The sequence below is a fragment of the Gobio gobio genome (assembly GCF_949357685.1).
Source record: "Gobio gobio genome assembly, chromosome: 6".
Taxonomy (NCBI): Eukaryota; Metazoa; Chordata; class Actinopteri; order Cypriniformes; family Gobionidae; genus Gobio; species Gobio gobio.
The window spans coordinates 37,812,264-37,837,154 of record NC_137102.1 but is presented as its reverse complement, the minus strand read 5'-3'; the positions used below and the strand labels follow the sequence as shown (position 1 = coordinate 37,837,154).

General features: G+C 45.0%; 1 protein-coding gene across 4 annotated transcripts in view; it reads left to right on the top strand.

Moving 5' to 3' along the window:
* Positions 1 to 22,386, top strand: part of LOC307128024 (oxysterol-binding protein-related protein 1) — a 28,266-nt gene extending 5,880 nt beyond the window's left edge. For 2 of the 4 annotated variants that reach the window (XM_079819554.1, XM_079819553.1), the window contains exons 3-13: positions 2,947 to 3,022; positions 3,158 to 3,292; positions 9,097 to 9,194; positions 9,276 to 9,458; positions 9,600 to 9,707; positions 9,865 to 9,954; positions 18,427 to 18,544; positions 18,836 to 18,955; positions 19,344 to 19,467; positions 20,090 to 20,180; positions 21,479 to 22,386. In XM_079819554.1, the coding sequence (XP_079675680.1) occupies positions 2,947 to 3,022; positions 3,158 to 3,292; positions 9,097 to 9,194; positions 9,276 to 9,458; positions 9,600 to 9,707; positions 9,865 to 9,954; positions 18,427 to 18,544; positions 18,836 to 18,955; positions 19,344 to 19,467; positions 20,090 to 20,180; positions 21,479 to 21,581 (1,246 nt within the window). In that variant the 3' untranslated portion in view covers positions 21,582 to 22,386. The remainder of the gene's footprint in view (positions 1 to 2,946; positions 3,023 to 3,157; positions 3,293 to 9,096; positions 9,195 to 9,275; positions 9,459 to 9,599; positions 9,708 to 9,864; positions 9,955 to 18,426; positions 18,545 to 18,835; positions 18,956 to 19,343; positions 19,468 to 20,089; positions 20,181 to 21,478) is intronic. The other 2 variants (XM_079819556.1, XM_079819555.1) reach the window with 1 other exon arrangement.
* Positions 22,387 to 24,891: the final 2,505 nt, after the last annotated feature.

Sequence of the window (24,891 nt, the reverse complement as noted above, 5' to 3'; positions counted from 1 at the left end):
TAATTTGGTCAGATGGTGCTGTTCCCTTTCGAGAGGTCTATCGTATTGTGTTATGGGAAAACTCCTTTTCTCGAGAATATGAAGCAAAAACTTTATTCTATAAAGTATGTAAATGTAAAACGCAGTGCGGGTACACAGCAGATAGAACAGCGCGAGCTGCGCGATGATTGGCTGTGCCGCGGCAACTGCAGGAACATATGGCGAGGCGGCTGAGAGAGCGAAACCAATAGGGGTCGCTACAAAATCCCACCGAACAAAGTCGCTAGAATTAGCATATTGAGGCTATAAAAGACCGTGTTCTGCCATAGGAATTCAGATTTAATCTCCTTCAGCGATACCTTCGTCGACCTTCGGAATTGAAGCCCCGCCATCGAAAAGCACTCAGCGGAACTTCTCTGCAGCCCTGAGGATGCCGGATTCCCGCCTGGTCTCCGCCTTCAGCCGCCTGCTGTTCCAGCTGCGCCATCCGGCGTTAAATATCCTTTATTCTGTTGTCTATCTATGTGTGTGTGTTGCCGCTGCAACGCCTCTTCAATAGAGCATACGTTCCTCTCAACCCCGAGGATTCGGCTCGCCAGTTTTCAGGACCAGCTTCACTCTTCCTCTTCTCTCGTTCCGCCGTGCGGAAGAAGCGTCGCGGACAGAGAATGCTAGAGTATACAAGCGAACTCAAGCCGAAGCTCTCCTCTTCTCAACTCTCTCCCGCCGCACTGAGAAGCGCCGCGGGCAGACGGAGCTCTCCTCACTCTTCCTCTTCTGTCGTTCCGCCGCGCGGAAGAAGCGCCGCGGACAGAGAATTCTAGAGTATAGGAGTAAACTCGAGCCGAAGCTCTCCTCTTCTCTCACTCTCTCCCGCCGCGCTGAGAAGTGCGGCGGACAGACGGAGCTCTCCTCACTCTTCTCTCACCCCGCCACGCGGAAGAAGCGCCGCGGACAGAGAATGCTACAGTAAGTTAGACGAGCGAACTCAAGCTGCTGGATATGTCGAGAATGCGGCTTACGTCACAGCCGTTCTCACTGCAGCGTTGTAAAATGGCTTCCATACCACTCGGACTTCCTTACATTCTCCCAGTTCCCTTGGTTCAGGTGGTTGGAGATGTAAATATTGCAGTCAATTAGCCTGTGGTCAAAAATACGCTCGTCTGCACACTAACGCTGTTGCGCGTTTACCCCTTTGGACTTCCTCACCGGTTTGCGCCGTGAGTACTTTAAATGTAAGTTTGCGCCCACTACACAGTGCGCGCCACTGCACATTATTACAATGAATCACAAAAAGAGCTTTGTCTATGTAGGAAATGTGCCCACTTTACAGTATGCACCCCTGCAACCAAGCACTTTTCACACAGCACACTCGCGCTGAATGTGAGGCATGCGCCCACTGCAAAATCTGTGCCTCCAAACATAAACACTATCTCCACAGTGTTACAAACTCACAGTGTTACAGCACAAAGCAACCGGGTTACCGGGTCCCTATTACTAAGCGGCCCGCCCCAGAATCTAATTCAACCCTTGGCTTCACGAGCCCAGGCCTGGCAGGCCATTACTGGTATATTAAATTGGGTGTTGAACATAATAAAACGAGGTTACTCACTACAGTTTGCTCGCAGACCCCAGCGATTTCACGCCGTGGTCGAAACCTCAATGAAAAACAGCGTGAGTCACGTGCTCCGCACAGAGGTGTCGAAACTGTTGGAAAAGGGAGCGGTGGAAACCGTGCACCCGACACAAAGTGAGTCAGGCTTTTACAGTCGCTACCTCCTCGTCCCGAAAAATTGGATGGTGGCCTCAGGCCCATCCTAGATCTCAGACATCTGAACAAAGCGCTTATGACACGCTCGTTCAAGATGCTGACAGTGAAACAATTCCTTGCACATATTCGCCCGGGGGATTGGTTTTTCACAGTCGACATGAAAGGTGCCTACTTTCACATTCAGATAGCACCCCGTCACAGGCCATTCTTGAGATTCACCTTCGAGGGTCAGGCTTACCAATACACAGTCCTGCCATTCGGGTTATCCCCTTTTACGAAGTGCATGGACGCAGTCTTAGCCCCACTGAGGCTGAAAGGCATGCGGATACTCAACTACCTCAACGATTGGCTTGTCATAGCCCAATCAGAGGCACAGTTGACGAGACACAAGTCCTGGCTCCTCAACCATCTAGAATGTTTGGGTCTCAGGATCAATATCGCCAAGAGTTCAATGTCTCCCACCCAGAATATATATTTTCTGGGTATGGCCATAGACTCAATACAGATGAGGGCGCGGCTTACGTCACAGCGCGCCCTCTCTATTCAGAACACGGCGGCGTCATTCAAAGCTGGCGCGTAAGTTCCTCTCAAACGTTTTCAGAGGATGCTAGGTCTTATGGCCTCGGCATCGGCAGTACTCAAACTGGGTCTATTACACATGCGCCTTTCATCTGGCTGAAGTTAAGTTAAGTTCAGTCGTTGCCCTTACGTTAAAAGAGCCCATGTTTAGATGTTACTGGCTAGTTTTCATTGTTAGACTTTTTGAATGCTTGCAGCCAACATGAAAGATAGACATTTGTGTGGTGATTCAAAACAAAGCTGATAAATTATCTGCTGCCTTCTTGGTGTCCTTGTGTGAACAACATCATGTAAACATTTTGGGGTTAAGCCTGGTTTATACCCGATATCATCACAGCAACACTGTGTGTCGCTTTGAGACATTGCAACGTTGCTTTGGTCTATTTTAGTTGAAGACTATTTCAGTTGATTATATTTTAGTTGACTTTTTGAACTGTAATGTATAATATCCACAATCGTTGTATTGAGTCTACGGCTGTGCTAATATTTGGAACAACAGCACTTTAAATGTAATACTGCTTAAACATATTTTTTTTCTGAAATACATGTTTGCATTTGGTGTCCTGTGCAGTTCTGAACTTATAGAGAAATTTGTTTCATTGTCCGTTTTGGAATAGGTCGGCTCTTCCTGCTGCTATGTTTTCTCGAAACAATGTCAGTATGTGGAGCGTTCTCAAAAAATGCATCGGGATGGTAAGTCAAATTCATTTTACACACACTGTATTAGTGTTTCATCAACTTCAGGCACTTGTATTGTGAGGTTTGCATGATGTTTGTGCCAGATTATTTCTAATTCAGTGTGTTTTTCTCATCTTTAAATCTTCACAGGAACTGTCGAAAATCACAATGCCAGTGATTTTTAATGAGCCTTTGAGTTTTCTTCAGAGACTGACTGAATACATGGAACACACATACCTCATCCAGAAGGCCAACACTTCACAAGACTCCATCCACAGAATGAAGGTAAATATATATTTTTATTTTTTAGGCCAAAGACTCCTTGGTGAATAGTGAAATAGAGCAGGGGCCTATTGAGTAAAACAGAGCATTGCATTTTAAGCCTGGCCTATATTAACATGCGTATGCTACCATTAAAGTACTTAAAAGCTTTGACATGATGCTTACATTGCAAATCCATTCAAACAATCAAGATGATGTACAAAATTTTTAGTTTACTTATATTTTTAAATGGCTGGGACAATGCATTTCAGCTTCATTATTGCTCTGAAGAAAAGTAGGACAATGAGGTTGCTCAAGCCTTGAGCTGAGGAAAATATTAATGAAACAAACTCTTAGGTCTGGTTTCACAGACAGGGCTAAGATTAAGCCAGGATTAGGCCTTAGTCCAATTAGGACATTTTAGTAGCTTTTATAATTATGCCATGTAAAAAAAGCATTACTGGTGTGCATCGTGGGGGATGGGATGCATGCTACATAAAAGGCCTGTACACACCGGGACGAATATCACGAGCACTTATCACCAGCATTTTTCGTGACGTTTTTCGGCGCGTCTTGAGTGTTCACACCCAAGCAATTTTCACTGGCGATGTGCCGATTGAATGTGCAAATTCAGTAGATAGCGCTCTCGGTATACAAGGTGGTGCTGCGGCACTTTACGCTTCTGACACAACGCTTGGCGTTTTGCGCGTCGGTGTGCACACTCACATTGGCGCCCTTTGTTTAGTCACGAGACGTTAAACGTTTACGGTAAACGCGCGCAAAAATCGCCCCAGTGTGAACAGGCCTTAATGCTTAATGCAGGACTGAATGTAATTGTTACATAACCCTTTAACAAGTGATATAATAATGTATCATTACTGATTAACTAAAAAATGGAAGTTGAAAATTCAACTGTTAAAGCATGAAATAAGGTACCACGAATCAGTGAATTTGAGTTTGATGTGGGTATATTGTCAGTAATAAAATAATCATGAAAAAATACTAAAGTTTTACCATACTTAGACCATTAATTTATTTTATCTTAATTTTAATCCTAATGATATTGACAACATCTTTGTCAAATTGCAGATTTGTCTGAATGTATGTCCAAGAAGATACACTATATTATTTGTCTATTTTATTATAGTAGCCGACGTATAATAATACTTCCACAAAGAGACACTTAAAGGCTCATATTTTATTTGAAACCAGGCCATTGTTTAACTATATATTATCTACACAAGACATTGTGCCTAGACCCCATTGATCGCCTCAAATGAAACTGCATTGTTTCATTGACATGTGTCATTGCCCACAATGCTTTAGTGACAGGACTTTGAAATAACAACAGGGAAAACAATAAAACTTACATTGCATCCAGGTAGCAAACTCTGTGATCCTTTTCTTCATTTGAATACCTTGTGAATGGATTTTTGCAAAGATAAAGCCGAATTTACTTTGCGCCTACTTGAAAGTCAAGAACGGTCCAATCACACAAGGCCAAAATATATAAAAACAATACTGATTTGCTCAAAAATCAAAAGTGGGAGGGTCTGGGGTGCAGAGACAAACTGAAACAAGCCAATTACAGCTCAGACTCAAGTCACATGCGTTTAAAAAAATTACGGACCTAATAGGCATCCATTTGTCCGGTGCCACACACACATAAAACATATTTTTAATAGGTGCTAACGTGATTACTAGTCAAATAGTATGACTAAGTAGTGTTCATTTACAATTATTTTGCAACATATATTTAACTTATTTTTAACATGTTGAAGTCACTGTAGTAGCCTTCTTCTCTGGGTAACTTGAAGGGGGAAGCACCCCCTATTGACCGGCCGTCACTGGCACTGACATATTTTAAGAGTGTCATATCTGACAGTTCTAAAGAACATTATTTTGTGTATTTTGTTTAATGCAATGTGTTTATGTGGTTTTAGGTTAAAAAAGTCCTTATTTTACACATACCGTACATTGTTGTTGCTCCTCTATGCCCCACCTTTCTGAAACGCGTCGATTTTTACAAAGTTCATTGAAAAGCACGATGTGCTCTAATTGGCCAGCGATCCAGTGCATTGTGATTTGCCCCAATACCTTAAGCATGTGAGGGAAATGTCACGCCCCTTACCATATTCGGAAGATCATCTCCCAAAGCAATATTGACAGGTGATAATGTCGGTACTACTTTATCAATTCAAGCCTAAATCTGATCCGGAAAAATGCAGATCGGTCAACTTTGCCAGATTGGTAAGTTTACATTTGTGATCATAGAAACGACAAACAAGCCCTACTCTATACTGCTCTAAACTCGTATCTGAACAGTCAGTAGCAAATTCTTAAAAAATGAAAACATACTTTCAGGCTGTGTCTTGGAGTCAGAAGCGCCAGGCTGTACTTGCAAAGATGGAATTGCCCCACTTTTTAGAATCAGCCTTTGTGCACAGCCGGCCTTGTACTGTCCCAGGTTCTGGAAACAGTCCTCTGAAAAATGCGCAGCACACAGTCGAATATTTGGGTTGTACTGTTCTGGAACAGTGTTGTAAATAAAGCTTAACCACTGTTTTCTAATTGTGTCCTCTTTTGGAAGGCCAAACAAAGTAGTTTGGCTTTCGCAATGAAAAACCAGCATCTCCACGACATGGCGGCTCCGGCGGCAACAATACTACAGCGAGAATAAAGGTTACGCCTTCTTTCTTTGTGTAAACATTTGGGCGGTGTTATGAAACTCTGCCCCCAGTGGCGGCTTTTCACAAAAACCTAGGGTATGGCATGGGTCTTTCTGGCCATACAACAATGACATTCCCAAATAATCACATTATATCTAACCAAAATGTGGACAAAAATCCACTAAAAAAACTGAACAACAATACAAAATCAATGCAAATACTGAAACAGTCCAATAAGCCTTCACTGTGTCCTAACCAAAGTCGACACGCGAGAAAAAATATATTTATTTTAGGCTACTGTTTTTATTTATGCGGCGTTGCGGCTGGAACAACAATCAAAGTATGACAAGTGCAGATTATGTGCTTTTATTTAATTCACCTCAGATCTTGAAAATAAATGAAAAGAAACAACTATGTTCAAACTGTAAAGGTGAACAAACAAGTGCATTCTACGATTTAAAAAAAATGTTTCAGTCACAGTTTTTTTAATCATGCTAAAAGTGTGTACAATTTAGGAATTCGATATTGTAGGCTACTTACCAATTTTGTTGCGAATGCAATCAGTGCGCTTGCAGAGAGCCCGCCCGCGCGCTCTTCTGATTGGCCAACACACGCTCTTCTGTGATTTTTGATTGATTGATCTCGGGTCGAGTCTGGTTTGCCGCTCACATCACGTCTGGTTAGGACACGGCGTTAGGCTGTTTAAATTTGCTTTTCAAAGCTGCAACAGAATTAAAGAACAGCATCATGAGCTGTTTATTTCCCCTGCTTGCCTGAACGCCAGGGTATGGCAACTGCCATACGTAAACGCAGCCCCTGCCACAGACTGACGTAGATTTGTGGGGGCGCGTTTGAATGAAGCATTTTAGGAAGGCTTGGCTGAGCCTTAACTTTTAAAAATAATATCTCTTTGGGTTTGAGACTTTGTAACTCTGCAGATCTTATACATGCACCAACAGCTACATAACACACTAAAGAAAAAGGAAAAACAAGAAATCGCATCATATGACCCCTTTAAGATATGCTTTCGGTTAAAACAGCTGTAGTGATTATTACTCAATTCACAGATGACATCAGTGATTTTTAGGTCACGTGTCACTTGAGGTGTGGTTATGAGTGTATCAGATGACCCCTCCCCCTTTTTGATACGGGGCACCAGCTAAGAATACTATCTTAACAATATAAGAACACTCCCAAAGGAGCTGTTCAATAATTCAGAATGAATGTAAATTAGAGGGAGTTGGTCAGCTGATTTATCTGAAGGATTTGTGACTCTGGATAACTAGTAGAGTCTTTGATCATCAACACAATGAAGACACAGTGTAATAAAAGGAATGAAGTTTATTAACAATAGATATGCAAGAGTAAATACTTCAATGGTTAATAATGCTAGTAATGAATATAAACTTCTAAAAGATAGTAAACTAATAACCAAAAATAAAAGTAATGAATGAAACAATAAAACTGATAAATGATGTGAACACAGAATGGATAAATGCAATGCTGTTGAACAGAATGTAGCAATGGAAGAGAATCGAATGGGAATGCTTCTTATGGAAACCACCTAATGGTTCTAGCAAATGGTGATAAATAAATGCTTATTTATCATTAAACAAATAATAAACCTATTATAATAAACAAATAATAAACCTATTATTTGTAACAAACTGACCTCCGGTAACTGTTTTCTAAGCAGGTTAGAAAAACATATGCTGCATGTATAAACTAATGCCAAGGTCTCTAGATAGAGGTTTGGTAAGTTTATATTTACGTTCCACACAGTCGGGTGATCGGTCCGGCAGTAGAGACGTCTTCCACTGGTTATGCAGGTAGCGTGCAGTGGGAAGGCGCAGAGCTGCGATCCAGTAGTCGTTGCCACGCTGGGCTGAAGGATGCAGAACTTTGGTTGCGCCGAGAGGGTCCTTAGGAAATGGACCAGGCAGCTGGGTCAGTCGAATCTTCACAGGGTCCGTTGCAGGCTGGCTGCGTCACTGAGGAGCCGTGTGGGACAGGCAATGTCTGCCGATGCAGAAGTCCTTGGTGGACCGGGCTGTGCTGCTGGAGTCGTCGAAAGGGTCAGATAAGATCTCTTAGTGAGAGAGCCTTTCTTGCAGCTAGAGTGCAGCCGAAAGCAATATAAAAGGTTTCGCTCGCAAAAGCTTAACCTCAACTGTCGTGTAGTCTCTTTCCTCGTCAGGTTAGAAACTCAGGACGTGTTGTGTCTGTTAATGTCTCCTTCCCCGTCAGGTTAGAAACGCAGAACAAGGGTGTGTCTACCCGGGGGACATATTTATCCCTTTCTGATGAGGAGGAGATTGAAATCCGGCGCCTTTTCCGATCCTGGAGTGTGATTGGCCACTGATGTCCGAAGTAGCCCCGATGTTGCCCACCCTAGTGTGGAACTCATTTGCATAGCATAAAGTGGCATGTCAAAACAATGTCTTTAATGTTTTACTCATGCATTATTTATTTACCACACCTCTTTTAAAATATAAAAGGCATCGTGTGGAACAGATAGAGACCAAACATGATAAGAAACGGTTAAGTCATCGTCCACGCATTTGTTTATCTGTTAATGGGTCTGTCCCGTGGACTGTTGTGTTTACAGTCAATGACCATTAACATAAACTGTGCTTTGTGTGAAGATGAAGTGGAGGAGTTGCAGTTTATATACATTTAAGGCCTCCAAACATGTGTATGAATGGATTTAGATAGATCTCTGTGGCCTCTCTTTTGCTGCTGCATCCAGGAGGTCCTGAAGGAATTTTTACGGCAGCTCTTGCCTAAACTTTAGGAATGAGTTTGGTGGTTAAAGTCAACTTTTAGACCAATGAGAGTCCTCTCCTTGGTGGTGGTGGGTGCAGAAGGTCCCCCTTCCTGCCCAGTAAGAGGTGTCTGGCAGTTGTCTTGGCATCTTATCTGATGTTGCTGAACATTTGTTTATGTTCATTCACCAAGGGTCAAATCACAGTGTGGCACATCTTCCTCCACACCGGTAGTTAGAGAGGGGCCTTGCCATAAACTGGTCTCTGGAATGCCATCCTAACTGATCTTCACCACACAGCTCAAACATGCATTTTAGTCTGGGACTCGGCTTAAGCCTTGTCTGTGAAGCCGGTGGGTTAATGTCAGTAATGTCAGATTTCTTTGGTTTTTGAGTGTGTGGCAGCGTTTGCTGTGTCAGCGGTGGCCTCGCAGTGGGAGAGGACCGGCAAACCCTTCAACCCTCTGCTGGGAGAAACCTATGAGCTGCTCAGGTCAGTGTCTCATATAAGCCGATCATGTCAATGTTTCAAATGAGCTGATCACATCAGTGTTTTTTTTCTTTCTGTCGTTAGAGAGGATCTGGGGTTCAGGTGGATCTCTGAACAGGTCAGTCATCATCCACCGGTCAGTGCCTTCCATGCTGAGGGCATAAAGAGCGACTTCATGTTCCATGGCTCCATTTATCCGAAACTCAAATTCTGGGGAAAGAGTGTGGAGGCCGAACCTCGTGGAATCATCACCCTAGACCTTCCTCTGTGAGTGATTTACATGTGTAGCCTTACATGTGTGCACCAGTAAACATGAATAGCATGTGTGTATTCAAGAGCAGGTCATGTTTTCACAGACATTAACATTTATTAAACTGCATATTTATTGTTAATTTGTTGTTTTCGCAGTCACAATGAAGCCTACACCTGGACCAACCCTACCTGCTGCGTTCATAACATTATCATGGGACAACTGTGGATTGAGCAATATGGAAATGTTGAAATTATTAATCATAAGTAAGAGCAAATGTCGCAAATGAACGTGTAAGAAACAAGGGTGTAAATTAGATAATTGTTGCTATATTAGGGTTTGAGAGGAACAATACAAAAAAGTCTAACTACAGTTTATGACAAACACACAAATAATTTCACTTTTTTTTTTTTTTTTTTACAGAACTGGGGAACAATGTTGTTTGACTTTCAAGTCATGTGGCATGTTTGGAAAAGAGTTGCATAAAGTGGAAGGATACATACTTGATAAAAGGTGTGTAAACATTACTTAAATTTCAAATATCTAACAATATTTAGTTCCCAGAGACTCTAAATAGGCTTGGTAAATACAATATGTGATGTTCTTAAAACAGTTAGCTCTGATCCACTAATTTGATTGGATATGTGGTGTTCCAAGAGGGTTGATATTTCATATAACAGCACTGGAGCTTTTCACTTTTTGTATCACTTTACATTCACATCATTTTTAAAAAACAAACAAAAAGATAGGCCATTTTGGGTCAAAATTTTGAATTAAGGGTTAGTTCACCCAAAAAATATTATCATTTACTCACCTTCATGTCATTCAAAACCCTTAAGACATTCATTCATCTTTGAAACACAAATGAAGATCTTTTTAATGAAATCTGAGAGCTTTCTGTCCCTCCATTGACACAACTGACACTCTGGAGAGTACAGAGAGTACTCTCAGATTTCATTAAAAAAGATCTTCATTTGTGTTTCGAAGATTGCACGTCACCACATTGTTCAATGATTCTCAAACGACTCGTCGGGTGAATCAGTCTCTCCAAATCCCTCCTTTCTGTGAGCCTACTCTGTTCTGTTTGGCCAGATGGCCCAGTTTGTTGTGATTGGTATACCGCTTACAGCGCTTGTCGGAAGCGAAACGTCCTAAACGAAGGTACATTTCCCAGTGATTATACTCACTGCAAAGACAGATGACATTTATTTTAAAAGAACGATGACATTTATTTTACCATATCAATCTGAGCGCAATGATGAAACATGGGAATAACTAGTTATTCAACCCGAGCCTCTATCGCAAGGACAACTTGAGCAGGATGTTTCTCAGTGGTACGCTACTCATTTTGAGGCACATTATGAGATGTTGCAGCTGTAATTCCTCACCATCAGCATTAACAAGAGTATAACCATCAACCAACCCATGTGTATATTTCTAATTTATTGCGGTGCACATTCGGGAACTGTATCAATAACAGCGCATACGTTAGCCGAGCACTAACGTGAATGACTGAAGTAACATTAAAGTTTGCAAAACAAATCTTGCTCCATCCTTTATCTTTACTCAAAGTAGTGAGAACGACAGACAATCTGCATTAATAGACACAGTTTTAGGTAATAGATGCCCACAGCTGATGAGCAGATGTATTTCAGAGTTAGCCAGTTAACCTAGAAACTTACACAATATAAAACACAAAACTACGTATTTTGAACACTCAGTAGAAAATATATACATCAAAAATGATTCATACTTACAGGTTGTGATTCTGAGGAGCAATCTTTCCAGAGCAAGCGTTTTGCAAATCCCACGTTGAACTCCAAGATTTGAGAAGCAGTCATCAGTAAAATTACGTGTTTGAGGGCTGGTCAAGGCAGACAACGCACAACATAGACAGGCATTATGCAAATATAATTTCTAGTGACGTAGAAGCGTAATGCAGTGAGATTCGAAATCCTGATGACTTGTTTTGGTGTTTCGGAGTCAATTCTTTTTTGGGGGGAGATAATAACTATCGTTCATATCGTATTTATAGTGCACTTTCGACTTTACAACTTTGAAGAATGTCACAACAGACTGCGATATCACACACGGCATGAAAGGGAATATTTGAAAAACCTAAATAGGGGCACTTTAAAAAAAAGAAAGAAAATGATAAAAGAACGTCTCGGTTACGTATGTAACCCTCGTTCCCTGAGGAGGGAACGGAGACGTACGTTAGTGACTAACGAATGGGGGTTTCGCTTAGAAGCCAATCATCTTCTTCGTATTCAACAGCGCCCAATGGCAGTGCCAATGCCATGGGCATGCGGAATTTGCATGCGTAACTCCGCCCCACCTCGTGGGTATATCAGGAAGTACGCTGGCAACATCGCATTATGTTACTGCTGCAGGAGCCAAGACTGAACTCCGCGTTCCAGGCAGCACAGCTGACGTGGCAAAGGAAACGTACGTCTCCGTTCCCTCCTCAGGGAACGAGGGTTACATACGTAACCGAGACGTTCCCTTTCGTTCAGTCACTACGACGTACGTTAGTGACTAACGAATGGGGGATCCTATTCAACAACGCCACTCAGCTGTCATCCAGTGCCCTGCGTAAGTGTGAGACCCGTCACTTAAGGCCGTAGGACTCCCACTTAACACAGGATTACCAAGGTACACTGGGAAGCATGTCCCAGTGAGGGAATGCCAAGATGCCTACCGTAGGGAGGACTTAGAGAATACACATATGACCCGCTGAGGGTTGCATATGGAAGATCTCTAGGGTACCAGCCGAAGGTGGATTTTTAACCCTAGGGGTGGCAGGGACTTGCCAAGGGAAAGACACCTGCTCACTGAGGAGGCTTACGGTGGGAATACTCGTGTGGGGGTCGCCGGAGGGGAACCATGCACACGGAGCACCTGGCCGGACATGAGGGTCTGGGCTCGAAAGGGCAGACTGAACTGATGTCGGCGTAAGCAGTGCTGGAGGAGCTCAGGGCTCTCGGGGAGCTCACCTGAGGAAAATATCGCACGTATCCAGTCCTTGGAGTGGAATGGCGAGCAAGCGAAGACACCTGAGCCTGGCCCATTACCGGCCACCCGTAGGGGCGAGTACATAGTCGGACACTGGCTCCACTCGGAGATTGTAGAATCTGGCGAATGTGTTGGGTGTCGCCCAGCCTGCAGCTCTGCAGATGTCTGTTAGCGAGGCGCCATGCGCTAGAGCCCAAGAGGAGGCCACACTCCGGGTGGAGTGTGCCCTCACACCAAGGGGACATGGTCGGCCTTGCTGCTGGTATGCCAAAACAATGGTGTCCACTATCCAGTGAGACAACCTCTGCTTTGAGAGAGCGCTTCCCTTCCGCTCTCCACCATAACAGACAAAGAGCTGGTCTGAGGTCCTGAAACACTGCGTCATGTCTACGTAGGCGCGGAGAGCGCGTACTGAACAGAGCAATGCCAAGGCTGGGTCTGCCTCCTCCAAAGGCAGCGCTTGCAGGTTCACCACCTGATCTCGGAACGGAGTGGTAGGAACCTTGGGCACATATCCGGGCCGGGGTCTCAGGATCACGTGAGAGTTAGCCGGCCCGAACTCAAGGCACGCTTCGTCAACCGAAAATGCTTGCAGGTCCCCGACCCTCTTAAGCGAGGCCAATGCGGTCAGCAGAGCCGTCTTCATAGACAAGAACTTAATCTCGGCCGACCGCAAAGGCTCAAAGGGAGGCCTCTGCAGAGCACTTAAGACTACTGAGAGGTCCCAAGAGGGAACGAGAGGAGAGCGAGGAGGATTCAGTCTCCTCGCCCCCCTCAGGAACCTGATGATCAGGTCGTGCTGACTTACCTTTTTGTCTCCCAGGAGATCTTGGTAGGCAGATATTGCGGCCACGTACACTTTAAGGGTGGAGGGAGACAGCCTTCACTCCACCCCCTCCTGGAGAAACGATAGCACGGACCCGATCGGGCATTTCCAGGGGTCTTCTTGGCGGGAAGAGCACCATGTGACGAAGAGGTTCCACTTCAACGCGTAGAGACGTCGTGTAGACTCAGCTCTAGCGGAAGTGATGGTAGCGACCACCGCAGGTGGAAGGCTACTCAAACCTACCGTGTCCCGTCCAGAAGCCACACGTGGAGCTTCCAGAACGCTGGACGCGGGTGCCAAAAGGTGGCCCGTCTCTGAGTAAGGAGGTCCGGTCTCAGAGGAATAGGCCAGGGAGGGGCTGTCGCAAGGAGTAAGAGTTCTGGGAACCAGGTCTGGCCGTGCCAAAGCGGGGCGACCAAGACGACCTGCTCCTTGTCCTCCCTGATCTTGCACAGTACCCGTGCAAGAAGGCTCACTGGGGGAAACGCATACTTGCGTAGCCCTGACGGCCAGCTGTGCGCCAGTGCATCCGTGCCGAGGGTGCCCTCGGTCAGGGAATAATACAGGGAGCAATGGGAAGAGTCCTGGGAGGCAAACAGATCTACCTGTGCGTCGCCGAACCGTTCCCATATCAGCTGGATCGTCTGGGGGTGGAGTCTCCACTCTCCGGGGAGAGGCTGAAACCGTGAGAGCTCGTCGGCTGCACAGTTCAGGTCTCCAGGGATGTGGACAGCACGAAGGGACCTCAGGCGCTTCTGACTCCACAAAACGAGATGGCGGGCGAGTTGAGACATACGGTGGGAGCGTAGACCGCCCTGGTGGTTGATGTACGCTACTACGGCCGTGTTGTCTGTCCTGACTAGCACATGTTGACCCCTCAGCAACGCTCGGAAGCGGTGCAGGGCGAACCGTACTGCCAGTAACTCGAGGCAATTGACATGCAGAAGGCGCTGGGGTCCTGTCCAGGAGCCCGCGGCTGCTTGTCCATTGCACATGGCACCCCAGCCCGTGGATGATGCATCTGTTGTCACAACAACATGCCTGGAAGCTCGTTCTAAGGACACTCCGGTCCGTAGAAAACTGAGGTTCGACCACGGGGTGAGTGTCTGTAAGCAGGCCCGAGTCACTTGTACCCGGAGCGTGCCAGACCGCCATGCCCATCTCGGGACTCGATCGCGTAGCCAGTGCTGAAGCGGTCTCATATGAAGCAATCCGAGCGGCGTTACCGCGGCTGCAGATGCCATATGCCCCAGGAGCCTCTGAAAGTGTTTCAGTGGAACCGCACTCTTGCCCTCGAGTTGTCGAAGGGAAGTCAGCAGAGACTGCGCGCGCTCGCTCGAAAGCTGCGCGCACATGGCGACCGAGTCGATATCCATACCGAGAAAAGAGATCCTCTGCGCGGGGCAAAGTTTGCTCTTCTCCCAGTTGACCCGAAGGCCCAGACGGGCTAGGTGATGGAGCACCAAATCTCTGTGTCCGCAAACCTGCTCTCGAGAGTGACCCAGTATGAGCCAGTCGTCGAGGTAGTTCAGGATGCGAACCCCGTGCTGCCGAAGGGGCGCAAGGGCTGCCTCGGCAATCTTCGTAAAGACGCGAGGGGACAGAGATAGCCCGAATGGTAGAACTGCGTACTGATATGCCCGCCCCTCGAAAGCAAACCGTAGGAACGGTCTGTGTCGAGGCAAAATGGAGACATGGAAGTAGGCGTCCTTCAGGTCGATCGCTGCAAACCAATCGAGTGGACGAACGCATTCGAAAAGGCGTTTCGCTGTCAACATCTTGAACGGAAACCGGTGAAGGTAACGGTTCAAGACGCGCAGGTCCAGGATTGGCCGTAGCCCACCGGTCTTTTTGGGTACAATGAAGTACGGGCTGTAAAACCCGCAATTCATCTCGGCTGGAGGGACAGGTTCGATCGCACCCTTCGCCAGTAGGGTGGCAATCTCCGCTCGCATGACGGGGGCGTTGGCCCCGATCATGGTGGAACGGACTCCCCGGAAGCAGGGAGGAACCTGCGCGAACTGAATCGCGTAGCCGCGCCTGACGGTCCGCTCGACCCAGCGGGACAGCCCTGGAAGCTGAAGCCAGACATCCAGAAACTGCACCAGCGGGGTCATACGGTGTACAGACGTACCCGGTGTGGGCTTGCAGCGATGCAGCGTCACCGGCCCGGACATGGGAGGCTGTGGGGCGTCCCGGTGTGGGGGCACGGTTGACAGCTGCGTCCTGACAGAGGAGACCAGGGAAGGACGCACGTTCCACTGGGGTCTGCTCTGCCAGGAGGCTGGCGACAGAGTGGGATGCGAGTGGCGGGACCCGTGGGTGGCGCGCACCGTCATCACCGGACTCTGTGGGCTCAGGGATGGGAGTGTTAATTCTTTCTTTGACCAACATAGGGTGCTGCTGACCCGGGGGCCAGCAGCTGAACAAAGGATTCTCCCCCGGCCCTCCACCGGGGGAAGGAGTGGTCCTGCTACCATCTCCTCGAAAGAATTTCCCATCCCTGAGCCGTCCGTCTCAGGAGCGCCGCTTGGCCTGGCGTTTAGCGGGGCGCGGGGCGGCCTGAGGGGACTTGGACGCCTTCCTACGGCTTCCTCCGCGACCCGGCCCGGGTGAAGGCTGCTGCTTGGACCGGGTGGGAGGGGCGGGAGCCTTAGGAGGGCGTCCTCGGCGTGGAGCAGACTGAGGCGACTGTGCCGGCGGCTGGGTGGAGGCAGCAGCTGGCCGCCGGGGCAGTACATGTTTGATAGCCTCAGTCTGCTTCTGGGCGATTGAGAACTGTTGGGCGAAGTCCTCAACCGCCCCGCCGAAGAGGCCGGCCTGGGATATGGGGGCATCGAGGAACCGGGTCCGCTCGGTGTCCCGCATATCGGCCAGGTTCAGCCATAGGTGACGCTCCTGGACCACATTTGTGGACATCACTTGACCCAGGGAGCGTGCGGTCACCTTCGTCGCCCGGAGAGCGAGGTCGGTGGCGGCACGCAGCTCATTTAAGAGCCCCGGATCAACTCCACCCTCGTGCATGTCCTTGAGGATCCTGGCCTGGTAGACCTGGAGGATCGCCATGGCATGCAGCGAAGCGGCAGCCTGCCCCGCGGCTCTGTGCGATTTCGACACCAAGGTTGATGTGAACCGACAGGCTTTGGAGGGGTGCTTAGGATCACCACGCCAGGTTAAAGCGCTCTGAGGACACAGTTGCATCGCAACAGAACGTTCAACTGGAGGGATCCCAGTGTACCCTTTAGCTGCCGCCCCATCGAGGACGGAGAAGGCGGAGGAAGCCACCGAACGGTCGCGGGAAGACAACGGGGACTTCCAGGACCGCGTGAGTTCCTCATGCAGCTCGGGAAAGAAAGGTATTGAGGGCAAGGACTGACGGGTGTCAGCGCGAGCCCCCAAAAACCAATCGTCGAGCCTTGAGCGTTCGGGACAGGGTGGAGGGTTCCACTCGATCCCTAAGCTCGCGGCTGCCCGAGACAACATGGCTGTCAGCTCTGGATCTGACTCGGGCAATGCTGGCACGCCCGAGGGCGGCAGCACAGCCGAGTCATCATCTCCAGAGGACTCGAGCCCACCTTGTGATGCGGTGATCGACATCGCATCCTCCTCCGGAGCGCCAAACGAGATGCGCGGGAGGGCCGGAGCCGGCCCCGCGATCTGCATCTGAACGCTCGCGGGTTGCAATGTGCAAGACGGGGGTGTGGCCCGAGGCATGAGCGTCGGGGCTTTGTTCCACACCGTAACCGTCAAGTCACCCTGACCACCAGCCGAAGTACTGGGCCTCTGGGACTCAGTAGATCGGGGTGTGGTAGAGGGGACTCTCACTTCAGTACGAAGGTCATGGAGTCTTGACCGCAACACTGCGATGGTCATGTTCCCGCAGTGAGAACATGACTCATCCACGAACGCTGTCTGAGCATGCTGAAAGCCCAAACATACCAGACAGTGTTCGTGCCCATCAGAGGAGGAAAGCAACCGACCACACCCAGAAGTACACGGACGAGACATCCTGAAAAGGACGCGTCACGTGTAAGCTCTTTTATGAGAGGAAAGCCTCGCAGAGAACGCCGAAGCGCCCAGGGACCACACACCAGCTGTCTAGCGGACCACTGCGCAGATCAGCAGGCAGGCAGTATGATGATCACTGGAACGCGCCGTAACACCAACGCCTCTGGAAAGCTGCTCGTCTCGAAAAGCTGTCGAAGACTCAGATCAGGCTTGTAGGAGTGAAGAGATCCTCTTGGCTCCAAAGCAGAAACATAATGCGATGTTGCCAGCGTACTTCCTGATATACCCACGAGGTGGGGTGGAGTTACGCATGCAAATTCCGCATGCCCATGGCATTGGCACTGCCATTGGGCGCTGTTGAATACGAAGAAGATGATTGGCTTCTAAGCGAAACCCCCATTCGTTAGTCACTAACGTACGTCGTAGTGACTGAACGAAAGGGAACTAGAATCTATTGTAAAGTAATCCATCTGAACTATTTGCAAATCATTTTATTTGAAAACATCCACACATGCAATCTCAATCGTATGGCTAATATGCCAAAATTGGCTTTGTAACATTTCTTCTCTCATCACATTCAGTTAGGAATTACATGAATCATGTAAATGATAGCCTGTGATTTTGATACAATATGGCAAAATTTGAGTAGTTTGCATCACTGAATATTACTGTTGGTTGTTTCAAATTTCTATCATAAAATAGTTATGAAATATTAAATGTTTAGCTGCTTACATCTTACCTTGCACTCTTTCACTGTTAAAACTGAAGCGTTGTGCTGGGATTTGCGCTCAGTATCGCTCGCCTTCTTGATTTGATTGGCCATCTCAGTCATTTTGACACTGATGAGCGCTGTTAGACGGCTGAGGCAGACCAGAATAAAAATAGTCATCCTATCAACATTCAGAGCGATGCGTAATGTAGTGCAGCAGCATCAAGAATAGCCTATTGAATATTGGGGGAACGAGTTTGCCTGATATTGGACTGAATTCTTATTTGAAAGTTGTTCTTAGGGGGGAAAAAAATAGGTACACCTATCTAACAAAAGGGAAATCTACAACAGAAAGAAGTTTGTACTTTAATGAAGAGCCACACACAGTAAGTTGTATGTAATGATTGTTTTCTTTATGTCTGTCCAGTAAAAAAAAGATCTGTGCTCTCTATGGCAAGTGGACGGAGTGTTTGTATTCTGTGGATCCAGCAACATTTGACACTCACAGGAAGTCTGACATAAAGCACAGGAAGGGAAGTACACAGGTACATTTTTATGTAATATGTTGTCGGACATAAAAATGCATTTTAAACCATCAGAACAAAGGTGACGTAGTTACACGTTACTACATGTAGCCTACTTACTATAGTAATAACAGTAAAATATGTATAATTACTAACCCTAAACAAACCCTAACCGTAACACTATAGTAAGTACATGTAGTTAATTCATATTACTCAGTACTTATTTGAGTAAGTACAATGTAACTATAGCACCTTAAAATAAAGTGTAACCAATAACATTAATCAATGTCGAATTTTTTACAAACGTTGCAGAGTAATAATGCAGAGGAGGAGCCGGATGAGATGCCTCCTCCAGAGACCGAGACCGTGCAGGTGATTCCAGGAAGTGAGCTCATCTGGAGGATATCACCGCGACCAGACAACTCGGGAAAAGTATGCAAAATATTTCACTATTTTTCATATGCCCTTGTTCTTATTTTTGGCTACACACAGAGATTGCTTTCAATCTTAGAAACAACCCTAGAGCTTGCTGTTGTAAACTATAATGATCCTTGAAATAACTGAAAAACCTTTGGTGAAGTGATATAGAACTAATGCCATTCAAGTGCAATAAAAAAAATGACTATGAGGCAGATATAATCAAGCATTCAATAATGTTGAATATGCAAGAACACAAAAATAAAAACATGTTTGTACCAAGTTAATGATTTTTTTATTATTATATGCATTTTACCAACCCCTGTTAATACATAAAAAGAAGCATTCCTGTTTTGTGACATACTGTCATTCATTCTTCTGTCTTTCTTTCTCTTTCTGTCAGTACTATGCCTTTACATCATTTGCTCTGCAGTTGAATGAGTTGGATGCAGAGATGGAGCGAGTTCTTCCACAAACAGACTGTCGTCTGAGACCTGATATCAGAGCCCTGGAGAGCGGACACATAGGTACACTGACCTCCTATTGTGTCTCATAATGTTGGAACGCATTCATTCACGTAGAAAAAAGTTAGACTGATACCTGGTCTGTCCTTATATCTAAAGCCCATATTGAGCCTATGGGTTATAGGGCATAAATGTTAACTAAACTGTTCATTGAAATAAAGCTGAAATAAAATAAAATATCATTATCAGATAAAAAATTTAACCAAACGAAAATTAGAAATGTTACCTTGGCAACTAAAATAAGTTGAAGTTGAAGCATTACAATTACTAAGTGCAAATAAATAGGTTTAATGTAGTTTTATTTCAGTTGTAGCTTTTAAGTAGAAATATAAAAAAAAGACTAATAAAAATGACATAAGCACATCAACAAAATAAGTTAAAGTAAAATGAAAATGAAAACTGGAAATATATAAATAAAAGCTAATTCAAAATATTTATAAAATCTACAATAGTATGCAAATAATAGTAAAATAGCTCTGGAACGATGTTGTTGCATTAACGATTATATATCTTAAATATTCAAAATCCTGTCCTCAGGAATGGGGGACAGATCATCAGTTCTTGTTCAACTTTACATATAATGACATAAAAATAAAATGACATTGCATTGCTGCTGTTTCTCCAGATGTAGCCAGTGCGGAGAAGAACAGACTGGAGGAAAAACAACGCATGGCTTGGAAAAATCGTTCCAAATCAAACGAAGAATGGAAAATAAGGTTTGAAATGTTAAAGACTTTAATTTCCTTCTGATTTTCTCCCTGTTCATCTCTCTTTGGTGTGTAATGTTGCTGTTTGGGCATGAAAAAGATTATTGTCTATATCAGTGTCACTGTTTTTGAACTCCCTGAAACGCCTCCATTGTAGTCTGGAGTTTTCCTCCAGGAACCAACACGTATATTCCTCATTTAAATACTTCATACACAGAATAAAGTGGCGGGCCTGGTTGAGTTAGTTAGTAGTGTGTTGAAACTGGCGGTTATGGTAAGGGGCGGGACATTTCCCAAACACATTGGAAGTGCTTGACCAATCACAACAAACTGCTTCAGCAGACCAATCAGAGCACAGTGTGCTTTTCAGAAGGAGGGGCTTCATAGAGACAGGAACTAAACAGGGCATTACTTGACAGACTGGGAAGAGAGGAGCTGCAACAATGGAGAATATGGGGGAAAATAATCCACATTCAAGCAGGAAAACCTGTTCTAGTAGAGCCATAAAACAACATCAAGACTTCGTAAAAGGGCATATAGCCCCTTTAATAAACACACATCAACAGGGCATATACTGATGGGTGAGAGTATGTAACTAAGGGGCACAACCGGTTCTGACCTCCCTAGGGCCCTAAGCAAAATTCTGCTAAGGGACCCTCCTGCCTGACCCATTAGCCATGTAAATAGGGTCAAAGTCAGGCACAAAGTCACTGAACACAGCCCTGGAAGTGGCTGGCAAGCAAGCAGACACAGCCAGACCAAGAGATGCGCTGCCCAGCTAGGTTACCAAGACAGACAGACTAGAGAGAGATGCACATCAACTTAACTTTACTGTTATTTGCTGACATCAAATTTGGAGAGGAGAGAACACAAGTTTAACTGATTGCTGTTCCCGCAATTGACTCTCATAGTGTTTTGTTCTCCTTTCACGAGTTCACACTTACATCAAATTAAATAGAGTAAAGATTATGTGTATTTGGCGTGCTGTCCGGGGGAGGGCTCCGGGCTTGGAATTTTGAAATTTTGATACATGATGCATGTATAACATTTAAGGACAACACAATTATAGTCTTATATAATATAAGACAGGCTAGAGATGACATGTGGAACATACGGCAAAAACTAGTTTGATAGACGTTCACCGACAGCCCAACGGGCAACCGGGGGCTTGGTGCGTCACACCCCTAAAGTGTCTGTGTGTTTACAGACATCAGCAGTGATTACTATCTGCATGTGTCTGTGTGCAAAGCTATTGTGAGGATGGAACGATGGCATTGATCTACACCTTAACTCATGTTCACACACAGGTGGTTTCATCAGGGGCCGAACCCTCACACCGGAGCTCCAGATTGGCTCTACAACGGCAGCTACTGGAACAGGAACTACTCACAACTGCCTGACATATACTGACCTCAAATACTGAAGACATCTGGGGGAACGGAGTACATGTACAAGTGCCGTACTCTTGAGGAAATGCATTTGAGCTAATATAATATATGCATCTCTGATATGGGGCTAAACTGATTATGAGGAGACAGGGCGTCATGACGTAAAAGCACAACATCTAACCTGAACTTTATCTTTCCCCCGTCCAAGTATAGTATTCATTTATATAAGACATATCATGTGATGATAGATAGATATGTAAGATATTGTGTAACATTGTTGAAAACATTTGTAACATTTAAACATCAAAAGTTTTCATACAATTCCTATGGATTATTTTCATACAAATAGATATATAGTACAATATTGTTTCTTGTACAACTCATTTAAATAGATTAGGATCTCATTAAAAGAGCAAATGGTTCACATCCAAAAGACATGAATATTCTGAAGATATATGGTGTGAAAATACTCGTCAACTTAGATTTAAATCGACTTAATGTGAATATTGAAAAGTTTTGCTGAAGAATGTTTTTGAAGGACAGAATCTGCTTGTGTTTGACAGTGATGGTAATCTGCATTTACAGCAAATTGTATCACTTTAATGCAAGTTTTTAAAAAAAGTGCTTTGACATCAGCAAGTTTGCTGAACGTCTTAAAGAAAAGGAAATAACATGAATTTACAGAAAAATGGGCCATGCCTCATGTATACATCCATAAACAGTTGCGTCCTGAAAAGTGCAAAAAAAAAAAATTATCATGTAATCAATATTTATTCATTCCATGTAACACTTTTTACTGCTGCTAAATAAAGGCTTTCTGAAACTTCTTTTTGTGTCAAAATGTAAATGATACAGTGCTACCGTGAGTTTTTATGCCATCTAGTGGTTTAGAGGAGAATAAAATTAAATGTGCCTTTAGCCCGTTTGTACCCTACATCAGTGGTTCCCAACCACGTTCCTGGAGGACCCCCAACAGTGCACATTTTGCATGTCTCCTCAATCAAACACACCTGATTCAGGTTATCAGCTCATTAGTAACTACTCCAAGACCTGATGTGGGTGTGTCAGACAAAGGACACATCCAAAATGTGCACTGTTGGGGGTCCTCCAGGAACGTGGTTGGGAACCACTGCCCTACATCATCCTGTCATCCTCAATAAACCCGTCTACGGCATGATGCCTGGTTTCTCCCAAAGTTCATTTTTTTCCATTATGCCACCTGAGTTTTGGTTCCTTGCCACTGTCGCCTTTGGCTTGGCTTGCTCAGTTGGGGACACAACATTTTCAACTAAATATCTAAATAAATTGAATTACTAAACTAAATTAAATACATCAACTAAATAACTGATCTGCTCACATTGTCACTGTATGATAATTGAAATGAGCTAGATGACATCACCGTTTTCTCCAGAGCGGCTGTACGGCCCAATCAAATTTTGTTGCATTATTTTCCTTTTTAACAATGTGAAGCTGCTTTGAAACAATCTGCATTGTAAAAAGCGCTATATAAATAAAGTTGACTTGACAATAATCCATTCTGTTTGGAAACCTTAAAATTGATGTAAACTAAAACAGATCCATTTCACTCTTATTCAGAGAAATAAGTATTCTCAGTGACAGCTATTTGTAGTACTACATATTACACAAATTCAGCTGTTAATGTAAAAATGGATGCATTTACTTCTCATCGGAAAGGGATAATTGAACCCTTTCAACAGACACTCTGAGTCTCAGCAACAGTGAGACAGCAAACAGATATGACCAAGTCCTGAGTCGCCAGTCCGTCAAGTGAGCCATTAACAGATACACCGTTCTGAGTCTCTTGACTTGTGAAGGAAGAGAAAGCAACAGATTCTATGATCTGAGTCTACAGCTTTTGAGGTAGCAACAGATACGACCACATTAGCATCTTTTCCACTATCGGTCTAGTGCAAGCCAGGGCTAACAAGGTGCCAGACGGGGCCAATAGCCTTGGACATCAAGCACCGAGGCCCTAAAACCTGTCCTTAAAATGCCTCAGCAGAACGATGTCACACAACCCCACCATTTCACTGACTGAAAACTATCTAGAAAAATATTGATTAAATATCATGTGTAGGTCACATTTCTTTAGAAAGAGTGAGCATTTGAAATTATGTGATCTGAGGATGTTTGAGTGAACTCCCGTCTCACTATACTGGTATCTTTCAGTCAGAGCAACAGAGGGAGCTCACAAGAAGAAAACAGGAGTTATTCGTTATACGAGTTAACCGGAGTGCACGCCTTTTATGATATATATGCGGATGCATTAGTCAGGTATCAACAAAGGCACAGGGAACAGACAGATGAAAGATTAAACCAAATAAATTACACGATTATAATGATGTATGATTTGTCTACGTTCTTCAAGAAGTCTCTGGTATTTTCCATAACATATGTGTATTTATTATCGCAATGGTTAGCATAAGTAGTGGAAATGAAGCAGTCGGTAAAGTTTACAGTACTAGTAAACTGATTTCCACTTTAATAAAAAAAATATATATAACAACACTATTAATGTAACCATTTTAAAGAAAAAAGGATGTTTTGTTATAGCTTTTAGAGCAAGGGCACCGCCATCTTGCAATACCACAACGTGTGATGTCACGGTGTTGGTTTGCTCTTTTGGCCAGTGAAGTAATATAAGCATTTCTTTACTTTTTTTAAACACACACTTGTTTTGAAATTGCGGAAGATGAGCTTGAAAGAACTGTTGAGCCCATAATAAGTCAAATTGCTTATGCATTTGAGCCGATACGGCGAGTGGGCCGAGCAGAGTACCACCGCTACGGGTGGAAGAAGTCATGAACCCGCTGGTTTGTGGTGAAGAGCGGGTTTAACGTGAAGAGCGGGGTTTAACATTGCATATAAATATATTTCTGCCTCATACGGTAGAATCAGAATTCCCATCGGATCGCAAGAAAGTTATTTCAAACACTTGCTGGTGTCTGAAAGTGAGCTTTGAGCTGACATTTTTTTAAATTTCTAAAATGTTGAAGTTAGCTGGTAGGCTGATGTAATAACATGGAAAATGACCACTCAAGCTTTGGACCAAGGTATTCGGTGGGCCAAAAACCCCTGGCCGCTGGCCCTGAGGAAGCCCTGATCATGCCCTCTGAGTCTTCAGTCTGCGAGGAAAGAGACATTAACAGATACAGCAAGTGCCGAGTCTCCATGGCAAAGAGACAAAATCGGATTGACCAGGTTCTGAGTCTCTGGCTCAGAGAGACAAATTTGCAACAAGGAGAGCAAACCTTCACTCTACGTCTGTGTCCAGATTTTAGGACTCTTTTGGTCGCATCAGCATCCCACAG